The 13542-nt window shown below is 44.0% G+C and overlaps 1 protein-coding gene across 1 annotated transcript in view; it reads left to right on the top strand.

The window, feature by feature from the left end:
• Positions 1-5711: 5711 nt before the first annotated feature.
• LGI2 (leucine rich repeat LGI family member 2) overlaps positions 5712-13542 on the top strand; it is a gene marked incomplete at its 3' end in the record, with an annotated part of 12052 nt that continues 4221 nt past the window's right edge. Inside the window, exons 1-6 of the mRNA XM_083367674.1 lie at positions 5712-5908; positions 7590-7661; positions 9609-9680; positions 11160-11231; positions 12603-12674; positions 13485-13542. The exon at positions 13485-13542 is cut by the window's right edge and continues 112 nt beyond it. Of these exons, the coding sequence (XP_083223800.1) occupies positions 5718-5908; positions 7590-7661; positions 9609-9680; positions 11160-11231; positions 12603-12674; positions 13485-13542 (537 nt within the window). The 5' untranslated portion in view covers positions 5712-5717. The remainder of the gene's footprint in view (positions 5909-7589; positions 7662-9608; positions 9681-11159; positions 11232-12602; positions 12675-13484) is intronic.

Here is a 13542-nt window from a genome sequence, read left to right as displayed (position 1 = left end):
TCTTCTTCTTCTTCTTCTTCTTCTTCTTCTTCTTCTTCTTCTTCTTCTTCTTCTTCTTCTTCTTCTTCTTCTTCTCCTTCTCCTTCTTCTCCTCCTTCTTCTTCTCCTTCTCCTTCTTCTTCTTCTCCTCCTCCTCCTCCTCCTCTTCCTCCTCTCTGCAAACCCCACTTCCTTCTAGCACTGATGATGTTACCTAGTTGGGTCATGAAACGTCTGCAAGGAAACCACCCAGCTCAGAGAGCAGCAAAGAGCCCTCATTTCAACCCCGAGATACAAATATTCTCCTTTATTGACTCCGAATATTCCTTATTTTACTATTTGAAAATCAGGGTTGGTAAGTATTTATTTCTTTATTACTCTCATACTAACGTAGCAAAGATGTGAAAGCATCTGTCAAAGCAGAATGACGGGAAGTGGGAAAACGATAAATCAAAGCAAAGTTTCACAGCTGAAGAAACCCATTTGGCTGTGAGGGGAAATTCGGAGTAAGTCCAGAAACTAAAATTACCCATTTTTATCATTGGTAAAATGTTAAAGCTATCAATTCTTGCCCCCGTTATTTTTAGCGTCTTTTTTTTAGCACTATTGAAAAGTTAAATAAAAAGAGCTACATGGAAAGCAGTAGTCTATATTTATCTGTGTCATAATAAAGTTCCTTCATAAACAGCTGAATCATTCATTCGTTCGTTCATTTATTCATTCATTCACGTTTTCCTACTGCCCACAAGTTCGACTGTAGGTGGCTTAGAATGATAAAAATAGTCAAAGCATAGAGCCACAACAATCTAATAAAATCAAGGTGAAATAGACCATATCTCCATCCACCATTATCCCAACTGAGGGCCTTCTATTTGGAGAGTGAAAAAATAGTTTTGATCTCCTTTTTCCAGTTACAAAATGTAGGGAGCCATTTTGATCTTCCTGGGCACAGTACTTGAAATAGGAATGTTCTATCAGAAATCCTGTGAAGATAATTAGATCTGAAATCATTGAAAACACTTGTACAGGCCGTCCTTGACTTACGACCACAACCGAGGCCAAAATTTATGTTGCTAAGCGAGACATTTGTTCAGTGAGTTTTGCCCCACTTAACGACCATTCTCACCACAGTTGCTAAGTGAATCACTGCAGTTAAGAAGTTAGCAGCATGGCCCATTAAGTGAAACACTGGCTTTTCCACTTGACTTTGCGTGTCAGAAGTTTGCAAAAGGGGATCGCGTGATCCTAGGACACTGCGACCGTCGTGGGGAGGGTACAATGGTTGTAAGTGTGAAAAATGATCATAAATCACTTTTTTCAGTGGTGTTGTAACTTGGTGTTGTAACTTAAGTCAAGGGCTACCCAGATATCCCTGTTAATCCAGACATCTGCGCCAGAATATTTAACTCCTGTTAACATACTTTCCTTTCATAACATAAAACCACAAGAGCTTCCAAGTTAAGCTTCTGCTCCATACCGTCCTGTATTTTTAAACCGTCTGTTCGTCAAGATATAATTCTTATATAATTTCTTATTTTGCCTTTCGGCATTTCTTGGGAAAATGTTAAGTGGATTTGGGTTCAGAAAGTCTGTACTGAAAACATTCCTCTCTCGGCTAAAAAAATAAATAAATGAGACCGTAATTGATTTATCGATAAAAGTAAACAGCTTTATCTGGATTACGGGTAATGTCGTGCGTTCTTGCATGTGGATTAAAGCGACTCATAATTATGGCAAGGTCACGTTTTCGTCATTTTAGAGGATATTCTTAAACATCTCCAGCGCAAATGAGCTGGAAATTAAAACATTCCCCTCGGCTTGCGATAACGATGAGTCATTAAAGTCCACACGGGAATACGCAGCAGGTCTTTTGGCTTTGAATTTTTACCCTTGAACGTGTCTTTGAGGAGATCCCTGGGAGGCGAAGGTCAGAAAAGTCAAGATGGTAGCTATGACTACAGGATCGAAGTCCCAAAACTGGTCACTGGATGGTTTTCCAGCCATGCAACTGGTGCACCATTTTTGCCCAGTTCAATCCATGGCAACGGGGGTTATAGTGGTATAGAGAGTCAACTGAAAGCAGAACTTCTGTTGTTCTTGTTGGGATTAATGGACAACTAGAAGACATCATAGGGACATGGTGGCTCAGTGGGTTAGGACATTGAGCTTGTCAATCAGAAGGTCAGCAGTTTGGCGGGTCGAATCCCGAGTGCCGCGTAGCAGAGTGAGCGCCTGTTACTCATCCCAGCTTCTGCCAACCTAGCAGTTCGAAAGCACGTAAAAAATGCAAGTAGAAAAATAGGGACCACTCCGGTGGGAAGGTCACAGCGTTCCGTGCGCCTTTGGCGTCTAGTCCTGCCGGCCACATGACCACGCAGACGTCCTCGGACAAGCGCTGGCTCTTCGGCTTTGAAACGGAGATGAGCACCGGTCCCTAGAGCCGGAAACGACTAGCACGCATGTGCGGGGGAACCTTTACCTTTTTAGAAGACATCATGGAAGATTATTTTTATATATGATGAACGCTGCAAGACTATTCAGAAATGGAGACTTTTAGAAAGACCCAGAATAGAGAAATGGTTGGTGCAGATGATGGGAGCTAGCAGAGATGGGAAAATTAACTTGTTTGCTTGGGAAAAGGTCAATTAACCTCTCGAAGAAAGTGAAATAAAGCAAGCCATCGCTTTTGTAAACTGCCTTGTCATCCTGTTATTTATTTTTTCTCTTCCTTAAACTACGTTGCATCATTAGTTATTTATTATTCACATGGCAACAACAACGTAGAGCAATGCCTTTACACTGCAAGGAGGCTTTTAGGTCTCCACCTTTAAATATACAGCTTGATGGTGACTGTGTAAAATGGAAAGCAAATGGTGGAAATTTGGACGCATACAAAATTTGGTTAGATGAGGAGGGAGGGAGGGAAGGAAGGAAGGAAGGGAGAGAGGGAGGGAGAGAGGGAGAGAGGAAGGAAGGAAGGAAGGAAGGGAAGGAAGGAAGGGAGAGAGGGAGGGAGAGAGGGAGAGACGAAGGAAGGAAGGAAGGAAGGAAGGAAGGAAGGAAGGAAGGAAGGAAGGAAGGAAGGAGGGAAGGAAGGAGGGAAGGAAGGAAGGAAGGAAGGAAGGAAGGGAGGAAGGAAGCTTTTGTTGTAAGGAGAAGAAAATTCAAAATCCACACGAAGACAACTCTTATCAATTAGTGTATTCATTTTTCTGTTTCCAAAACTTTGTATTAGCGCTTGCTGCTGTTGGTTCCAATTTATCTAAAAGCATTTTTTCTTACCTAGAGTAAGTCTTCTTTTGAGAAGAGAGGAACACCCCGGGCGCACAGAGAGAGAGAGAGAAAGCTGCTTTTCACGGAGGACAAGAGACTGTCCTTAAGTGTAAACAGTAAACACGGAATGAGTTGAGGAGAGAAGGGTTTAATGGCTAAAAAGTGACCCGCACGCACGTGGTGGGAGAAGAAACGATGCAATCGTCCAACTGTCTTGCTTGGCAATAGAAATTTGGGGGTCAGTTGTGGTTGTATGACAAGGACTTTCTGAATCGCATTCAGAATGTAACGTGCCACGTAAAAACAAAGAAAGAAAGAAAGAAAGAAAGAAAGAAAGAAAGAAAGAAAGAAAGAAAGAAAGAAAGAAAGAAAGAAATTAACCGCAAGAAGAGGACATGGAGATCCTACTTTTCTGGACAAGGGAGGGAGGGAGGGAGGGAGGGAGGAAGGAAGGAAGGAAAAGAAAGAGAGAGAGAAAAAGAAAGAAAGAAAAAGAAAAGAAATTAACAGCAAGAAGAGGACATTGAGATTCTACGTTTCTGGACAAGGAAGGAAGGAAGGAAGGAAGGAAGGAAGGAAGGAAGGAAGGAAGGAAGGAAGGAAGGAAAAAGAGAGAGAGAGAAAGAAAGAAAGAAAGAAAGAAAGAAAGAAAGAAAGAAAGAAAGAAAGAAAGAAAGAAAGAAAGAAAATTAACAGCAAGGACATTGAGATTCTACTTTTCTGGACAAGGAAGGAAGGAAGGAAGGAAGGAAGGAAGGAAGGAAAAAAGAAAGAAAAGAAAGAAAGAAAGAAAGAAAGAAAGAAAGAAAGAAAGAAGAAAGAAAAAGCAAGATTAGGAGGTCCATTGAGGTCCTACTTTGGTCTCAGCCCAAACCCTAATGCCCTTTGATCCATGTGCTCTAATATAGGATCTGTTTTGTCTCATCAGATCCAGTAGCTCTAAACCGAGAGGGATCCACTTGCATTCGTTCCCAATGGCGCTCCCTCCCCACTTTTTTTGTTTAATTTTAGCTGTCTCCTCCTGTCAGTAGGCTCAGAGCATTTTCAACTGTGATGTGATCTCACCTTGGCGTATTGCTTTCAGCTTCATACATTCGGACACCAACTGCCAGGAATTGTCTCAGCTCCTGCCATATAAAAACGGAATAAATCGTTTAACATTGTGGGCATTGCCCTATTCCTGATTCCATCAACTAGGAATGGGCAGAGGTGGGGGGAAGCCCAGTAGGGTATTGCCAAGGGTCGCCTAATCCAGGGGTCTGCAACCTTGACAACTTTAAGACTTGGGGACTTCAGCTCCCAGAATTCCTCAGCCAGCATAGCTATTCCTTAATTCTATTCTATTCTATTCTACTCTATTCTATTCCATTCTATTCCCATTTCCTAATTTCTATTCTATTCTATTCTATTTCCTATTCTATTCTACTGCCTATTCTATTCCTATTCTATTCCCATTTCCTAATTTTTATTCTGTTTTATTCTATTCCATGCCATTCCCATTTCCTAATTTCTATTCTATTCTATGCCGTATTCTATTCTACTGCCTATTCTATTCTATTCTATTCTATTCTATTCTATTCTATTCTATTCTATTCTATTCTATTCTATTCTATTCTATTCCCATTTCCTAATTTCTATTCTGTTCTGTTCTATTCTATTCTATTCTATTCTATTCTATGCTATTCTATTCTGTTCTATTCTATTCTATTCCCATTTCCTAATTTCTATTCTGTTCTATTCTATTCTATTCTATTCTATTCTATTCTATTCTATTCTATTCTATTCTATTCCCATTTCCTAAATTCTATTCTATTCTATTCTATTCTGTTCTGTTCTGTTCTGTTCTATTCTAATTCCCTCCCAGATGTCCTCACCCCATTCTAAACCCTGCAGATGCACAACAAAACGGGGGGTGTGGGGTGGGGTGGCACCCAAGTTATGCTGCTCGATTCTCATTTCCACCATCCCTTGCTCGGCCCAGCCTCCCTCGCCAGGTTGGACTCGGGTTAACAAAAAAAAAAAAAAAAAAAACCAGGCAGGCAGGCAGGCAGGCAGGCACCGCCCCTTCCCCTGGCAAGCCAAGGGTCTCTTTCCGCGGAGCCTTGGGGAAAGAGCTGAATAATTCAGGAGGGAGGGGGGGGAACCGGCGGGAGGCGGAAAAGCCAAGGCGGGGAGGCGGCCGCGCCGCCGCAACAGCCCCAGCAGCTGGAAGCAGCTGCAAAGCCTTTGGCGAGAGCGTCTCGCGGCTGCTGGCCTGGCCGACGCCGCAGCAGCAGCGAATAGCGCGAGGCTGGAGAGCGCGAGCTGGGAGCGACTCGGGCGAGCCCCCTTTGCAGCATGCTGCCTGGCTCGCGCGCCGCTCGCAGCAACTACCAGCACCGCAGCACCGGCGGTCCCGGCGGCTGCAGCCTCGCTCGACCCGAAGCAGAGAAGGAGGAGGAGGAGGAGGCTGCCAAGAGGGCACCATGGCCGGCGGGGGCTCCTTCTGGCCGCGGCTGCTGCTGCTGCTGCTGGCGGGGGCGGCGTGCCTGGTGCAGCGCGCCCAGCTGAGGAAGCTGCTCCGCTGCCCGGCCACTTGCAGCTGCACCAAGGAGTCCGTCATCTGCGTGGGGTCGGCCGGCGTGCCGCGGAGCCTCCCCGGAGACATCAGCTCCTTGTAAGTGGCAGGCGGGCGAGGCAGGGGCTGCAAAGGAAGGCCGGCAACTTTGCAACCCCCCCCACCCCCGCGTGGGGAATGTGGGGAGGGCAGGGGCTGCAAAGGAGGGCCAGCAACTTTGCACCCCCACCCCACCCCCGCGTGGGGAATGTGGGGAGGGCGGGGCAGGGGCTGCAAAGAGGGGATAGCGTTTTTGCACCCACCCGCCCGCCAGCCATTCGCTGGTGGGGAGGCGAGGAAAAAGAGCCAGCAGGATTGGGTCCCCTAGATCAGCGTTTCCCAACCTTAGGAACTTGAAGATGCGTGGACTTTAACTCCCAGAATTCCCCAGCCAGCTATGCTGGCTGGGGAATTCTGGGAGTTGAAGTCCACGCATCTTCAAGTTCCTAAGGTTGGGAAACACTGCCCTAGATTCTTTGGCTCCAAAGGGCTTTCCATCTTCCTCAGGGGATGGGGTGGCGGCGGCGGCTCCAGGAGAATCCGTGCCTGGTCCCAAAGGCCAGTGGCGTTAAAATGCTTCCCTATTTTAAAATTAAAAAGTCCCCTTCGAAGCGAGAAACTTTAGCCTAAGAAGTTCTAAGCCAAAAAAAAACACACACAACCCGCCTAATCCTGGGTTGCGTAAACAGAGGCATGGGATCAAAATCACAGGAAGCATTGGGCTTTATGAAGCCTCAGTGTGGCCACACCTGGAATACTGCGTCCGGCTTTGGTCACCACATTACAGAAAAGATGTTGAGATTTTGGGGGAAAAGAGCGGAGATGGTGACACGGGATTCTGGAAGATAGCTCGTGGCCTTAATAGGAAATGTACATCCGGATGTTGGGTAGAATGGAAGGGGCAGGGTCCCAGTAAAGGGAGAGGGGAGCAAGGGAGAGTGTCCTGCATTGGAGGACAAGTCCCATCCTTCCCAGAAGGATAACTGCTGGTGATGGAAATGGTCACTCAGACATCTATAAGGTCCTGGTAAGGCCACACTTGGAATCCAGTTTTGGTCGCCACGATAATAAAAAGGATGTTGAGACTCTAGGAAGAGTGCAGAGAAGAGCAACAAAGAGGATCAGGGAACTGGAGGCTAAAACATATGAAAACCAGTTGCAGGAATTGGGTATGGCCAGTCTAGGGAAAGGAAGGACTAGCAGTGTTCCACTATCTCAGGGGCTGCCCCAAAGAAGAGGGAGTCAAGCTCTTCTCCAAAGCCCCTGAAGGCAGGACAAGAAGCAACGGATGGAAACTCGCCAAGGAGAGAAGCAACCTGGAACTAAGGAGAAACTTCCTGACAGTCAGAACAATTAACCAGTGGAACTGCTTGCTTCCAGAAGCTGTGAACACTGGAGGTTTTCAAGAAGAGATTGAACAACCATTTGTCTGAAATGGTATAGGGCAGGGGTAGGCAACCTTGGCTCTTTAATGACTCGTGGACTTCAACTCCCAGAATTCCTGAGTCAGCTATGCTGACTCAGGAATTCTGGGAGTTGAAGTCCATGAGTCATAAAAGAGCCGAGGTTGCCTACCCCTGGTATAGGGTTTCCTGCCTGAGCAGGGGGTCGGGCTAGATGATCTCCGAGGTCCCTTCCGACTCTTATTATCCCACTATCTGGAGGCACCAGGCTGGGGATGTTTGTAACAAGTATTGAGTTTGGCTCCTACTGATTTTTCTCTCCTGCTGTCTCTTTCTAGGAGCCTGGTCAATGGAACTTTTCCCGAAATAAAAGAGAAAATGTTTTCTCACTTGCCTTCCTTGCAGTTGCTGTAAGTATTAAGAAGGTGGATACGTTTGGGCTGTTCTCTTCACAGCAGGATGGGAAAGATTTAGAAGACAATTCCGTCCTTAGGGATATATATGTTTGTATATTTTCTTCCGATAGATAGATAGATAGAGAGAGAGAGAGAGAGAGAGAGAGAGAGAGAGAGAGAGAGAGATAAAGATAGAGATAGACTGACAGAGATAGAGGTATATAGATAGAGATAGATAGATAGATAGATGGATGATAGATAGATAGATAGATAGATAGATAGATAGATAGATAGATAGATAGATAGATAGACAGACAGACAGACAGACAGATAGATAGATAGATAGATAGATGGATGATAGATAGATATAAAGATAGATAGATAGATAGACAGACAGATAGATAGATAGATAGATAGATAGATGATAGATAGATATAAAGATAGAGATAGACAGAGAGAGAGAGAGAGAGAGAGAGAGAGAATCTAACATCAGGGATTCACTTAACAAACTGTGGCGAGAAAAGTCATAAAATGGAGCAAAGCGCCCTTAACAAATGTCTCCCTTGGCAACAGAAATTTATACCTGTATTAAGATAATAGAGATGAGTCACGGTCTGCTTTTTATATCTCAAAAGACTTTCCTAATCTTGCTAATCCTTTTTGTCACGTTCCAGCACAGCCTTTGGTGCCAACTTCGGATATTTTGGTTCTAGAAGTCCCAAAATTCTTCGGAAGCTCAGCCGCGGGCCGGGTCCAAAGAGATTCTGGCAGCAGCTATCCTTCATAGCTGCAAAAATCCCAAGTCGTGGAAGCTTCTCTAATCAAAGAACAGGAGTCCAAAATAGGTCCTATACCAAAAGAAAAGAAAAGGATTGATTACTAACAGACCACGCTAACTGTACAGATTGTCCTCGACTTAAACGTGATCGAAACTTAGACGCTTGCCAACTGACTCGTGCTTACGTCGGAGGCACTGCCTCAAGGTCACGCCATCCCCTTTTGCGACCTTCTGACAAGCAAAGTCAATGGGGGAGCCGGTTTCACTTAACAACCAGGTTACTAAATGTCTAGAGAGATTCTCAATTTTCCAGGACCTGGTTGTCCCAAAGGTGCTTTTTCAAGAGGCAACTGGACTTTCGTTGTTTTCTTTGAAGACCTTTCGCTTCTCATCCCAGAAGCTTCTTCAGTTCTGACTGGAGGGTGGGGAGTGGAAGGATTTATACTCCTTGCAGACAGCTGGTCATTTGCCTCCTTTTTAGAGAGTCGTTGAGGCCACTTGGAGGTGTGTCTGTGTCCTCAGGGTCCACGTGAGTGGTGCAAATGGGTGTGGGGGTTCTTAAGACTGTATTCCACACCCATTTGCAGCACTCGGGTGACCCTGAGGACACAGACACACCTCCAAGTGGCCTCAACGCCTCTCTAAAAGGAGACAAATGACCAGCCGTCTGCAAGGAGTATAAGTCCTTCCATTCTTCCACCCTCCAGTCAGAGCTGAAGAAGCTTCTGGGATGAGAAGCGAAACCTCTTCAAAGAAAAACGAGAAAGCACAGTTGCCTCCTGAAAAAAAAGGCCCTTTGGGACAACCAGGTTATTAACTTATCAACCGCAGAGGTTCCCTTAATAACTGTGGCAAGGAAGGACATTAAATTTTTAATTTTAATTTTAATTCCATTTATATCCCGCCCTTCTCCGAAGACTCAGGGCGGCTTACAAGCTTCGCAGTAGCCTTCATTCTATGTATATGCCTGCTTATTAGGGCTTTCACACACACACCCCAAGCGGCATTATTACAAAGTCAGCTTAATTGCCCCCAACAATCTGGGCAAAACTCACTTCACAATGTTCTCAGAAAGTTTGGGCTCCACTGTGGTGGTAAGTTGAGGACCAGCTACAGTGATGTAAGTGTGTTTTCTTTTTAAACTTGAGATCTCCATTCCCCCCCCCTTTCTTTTTTTTTTTAAGGCTGCTGAATTCTAACTCGTTTACCGTCATAAGGGACGACGCCTTCAGTGGGCTTTTTCATCTGGAGTACCTGTAAGTCGCCTGCTTTTACTACCTCGCGTGAAGACTTAAAAGAGCGAAGGTTTTATTTGGGATCATTAGCGACAGAAGACATTTCTGCTCGATTGCGACTCGTGCCACGCCACAAATTCTGCCTCCTACTGAAATTTGTTGCTGGCAAGAGGGCGGGTGCTGCATCTTTGCAACCCCAACATCCTGATGCTTCACATTTGCAAATGTTCTGGTGCATGTGCGTGTGTGTATGTGTGTGTGAAAGGGAGAGAGAGAGAGAGAGAGCAAAGATAGGACCTTCTAATCCAGGTCTTCCCATTCCCTGGCCCTCTACCGGGCTTTCAGCCATTCGGAACCGGGCCATGGAAGTGGCAGGTGAACACGTGCTTGTGTGCATCTTCACTCATGCAAGCAGCAGGCAACGGGATGTACACGCAATCCGTTTGCACAAACTGTGTGCGTGTGTGTGTGTAGAATAGAAATAGAATAATAGAGTAGAGTAGAATAGAATTAGAATAGAATAGAACAGGTGAAGAGGAGAATAGATAATAGAGAATAGAATAGAATTAGAATAGAATAGAATAGAATAGAATAGAATAGAATAGAATAGAATAGAATAGAATAGAATAGAATAGAAAATATGGAATGGAAAGAATAGAATAGAATAGAATAGAATAGAATAGAATAGAATAGAATAGAATAGAATAGAATAGAATAGAATAGAATAGAATAGAATAGAAGAATAGAATAGAATAGAAAATATGGAATGGAAAGAATAGAATAGAATAGAATAGAATAGAATAGAATTAATCAATAGAATAGAAATAAGGAATAGAATAGAATAGAATAGAATAGAAAATATGGAACGGAATAGAATAGAATAGAATAAGAATAGAATAGAATAGAATAGAATAGAATAGAATAGAATAGAATATCTTTATTGTCATTATGTAACTCACAATGAAATTAAACGCTGTCCACAGTGCACACTACACACAAGTAAAAAATACAAATAAGAACATAAATTATATACACATATCCTTTACATTGTGCTGCCCCAGGTATAGGTATATGACGTGTGCATGTGCGCATTATCTAGGTCTATGGGTAGGTATACGCTTCGTTTTGAGAGCAGGCAACAGAATTTCATTTTTAATGCGGGCCAGGGTGCCCACAGTAAAAAAAAAAAAGACAATAAAAGCTACCTTATCTCCTTTACCCAGTGCTTTTTTTGTCAAAGGAAAAGGTGCCGGAACTCACACACGTGTCATACAACCCGCCTTGCCTACCCTACAAGGTTCCATCCAAAAAAGGTGCCGGAACTCCGTTCTGAGCGTTCTGTGACAAAAAAGCCCTGCCTTTATCTATCTAAAGAGTCAGTAATTCTTGACACTTTCCGTTTTTTGCTCTTGAGCGTCCTGCAATTTTGGTAGGGTTTTTTTTTCTTTTCCCCCCCCTAACCTCTTCTCTTTATGCCTCTTCATCCCTCTTTTTGCCTAGATTTATTGAAGGGAATAAAATTGAAACCATTTCAAGGAACGCTTTCCGTGGTCTGCGAGACTTGACTCATCTGTGAGTTGTTGTTTTTTAAGCTAATTTATTTCTTGCTTAAAACCGAACATGCTGTTACGTTCACGTACAGTTTGATGACCGTTCGAAGTGAAAAAAAAGCGACTTATGACCGTGTTTCACGCTTAATGACCCTCGCAGTTTCCCCACGGTCACGGGATCAAAACTCAGATATGCTTGTCAACTGGTTCACATTTATGACGGTCTTCCTCCCCCCCCCTTGACTTTGATGGTCAGAAGAGGATCGTGTGACCCCGGGGACACTGCGACTGTCATTAATACGAACCAGCGTGGCTGGCTCAGGAATTCTGGGAGTTGAAGTCCATGAGTCATGAAGGGGCCAAAGTTTCCCCCATGCTGGCTCAGGAATTCTGGGAGTTGAAGTCCATGAGTCATGAAGGGGCCAAAGTTTCCCCCACGCTGGTTCAGGAATTCTGGGGGTTGAAGTCCATGAGTCATGAAGGGGCCAAAGTTTCCCCCACGCTGGTTCAGGAATTCTGGGAGTTGAAGTCCATGAGTCATGAAGGGGCCAAAGTTTCCCCCACGCTGGCTCAGGAATTCTGGGAGTTGAAGTCCACGAGTCATAAAAGAGCCAAGGTGGCCTACCCAGGACTTAGCCGCATACATTTGGGGCTCAATTTTGGTCGTAATGCGAGGACTTCACCTGTATTACCTGGACTGGGTTAGTGCATGGAATACTGAGCTGAGAACCAACCAGCAATGTCTAGATTTTGCATGTCAAACTCAGACAGACAATAAACTTTCTCTGTTTGGAGTCAGGTTTTGGAAGGCCCTTAAGTCAGGCTTGAGCTCTCTGCCCCTCACAGCTCCTCATCGGCATTTCCAAGATGGGTTTTGTAGTGCTTATTGACATTTTCCCCCTTACTGTAATAATATGCCTAGCCAGCCGTGTCTAGTCTTAAGCTAATCAGTTTTGAACTGGAGTGACGGGTCTAAGTGAATTAAAAGGTTTTTATGATCTCTTGGGCAGTGTTTCCTTCGGATCCCTCATAAATTAGTTATCTGTTAAAGATTGGATAGCTGAAGGACTAATGAAAATACATCAAAGATTTATGAGTCAAGGCACACTGTGTAAGATAATATGCGGTACGAAGTTCATTTAAAAAAATATCCCAATGGATTCCTAGTGTCAGACCTTGCTGAAATGTTTGGGATTTCTATCCACTTTAAAAGTTGTTATTAATTTTGTCCATAAATTTTCTTATTCTCTATGTCGACACTGGGAATGGAGAACCTGCGAATGGTTCTTGTTAATAATAATAGCCCTGCAAGCGTGACAGAATTCAGCGTCTTGTCTACATGGCCTCAATGGTGTTCAAAATTATTGCAACGACTAACTTTGCTTTTTTCCAGCTCTCTCGCCAATAACCAGATTAAAGCTTTGCCAAGGGACATCTTCAGCGATTTAGATTCTCTGATCGAACTGTAAGTAAATTGCAATCCGTGGTTTTGTTGTTTTGTGGATTTTTAACCCTGATCTCAGCATTCAGAAATTTTTATTTTAGCTGTTTGGACTTGAAAATGGGGATAACAAGGAGCTTGTCTGTTCTCATTCGTTGGCTGAGTCTGTGCTTGATTTGAATGCTTTTCCTTTGAGGAATGTACTTATTTGAAATATATCAATATTGCTAGAATGTACCGTATCATCCCCACGGTCCTGTGATCAGAATTCGGATGCTTGGCAACTGGTTCATATTTATGACGGTCGCAGTATCCCTGGATCGTGATCACCCTTTAGCGACTTTCCAACAAGCAAAATCAATGAGGAAGCCATTGCTGTTGTTGCTAACTTAACAACTGCAGCGATTCACGTAACGAACTGGGCCAAGACAGGTTGTAAAATGGGGCAAAACTCAGTTAACAACATAAATTCTGGGCTGAATTATCGTCGTAAGTCGAGGCTGTCTGTATTCTATGTTTTATTTCTCCTTGAAAATCCTTTCTCAGTCTAATCAGCTTGAATGATTAATTTGGTGTGTGTGGGGGGGGGTTGCCTTCTTGTGGCAAATAAATAACATCCACAACAGAAAGCACTTTCGTTAATTAAGGTTCATCGGCAAACAACATCTTTCAACGCCTCATCTTTAAAGATCCCTTTCTGTTACTTCTCATTTCTTGTCCACTGTAAAATCTCCGCTGTTTCCGTATTTCTAAGCGAAATCTTACAAGGATTTGTTGACGTTGGATTGCAACCCCTTTGCCAGAAAATTGCTTTTATTTTTAATGTGTTCTCAGAGATTTGAGGGGTAACAAGTTTGAGTGCGACTGCAAAGCCAAGTGGCTGTTTTTGTGG

Source organism: Vipera ursinii (genome assembly GCF_947247035.1).
Source record: "Vipera ursinii genome assembly, chromosome: 7".
NCBI classification, from domain to species: domain Eukaryota; kingdom Metazoa; phylum Chordata; class Lepidosauria; order Squamata; family Viperidae; genus Vipera; species Vipera ursinii.
Note: the sequence above shows the minus strand (reverse complement) of the source record. Positions and strands in the feature narration are given on the sequence as shown.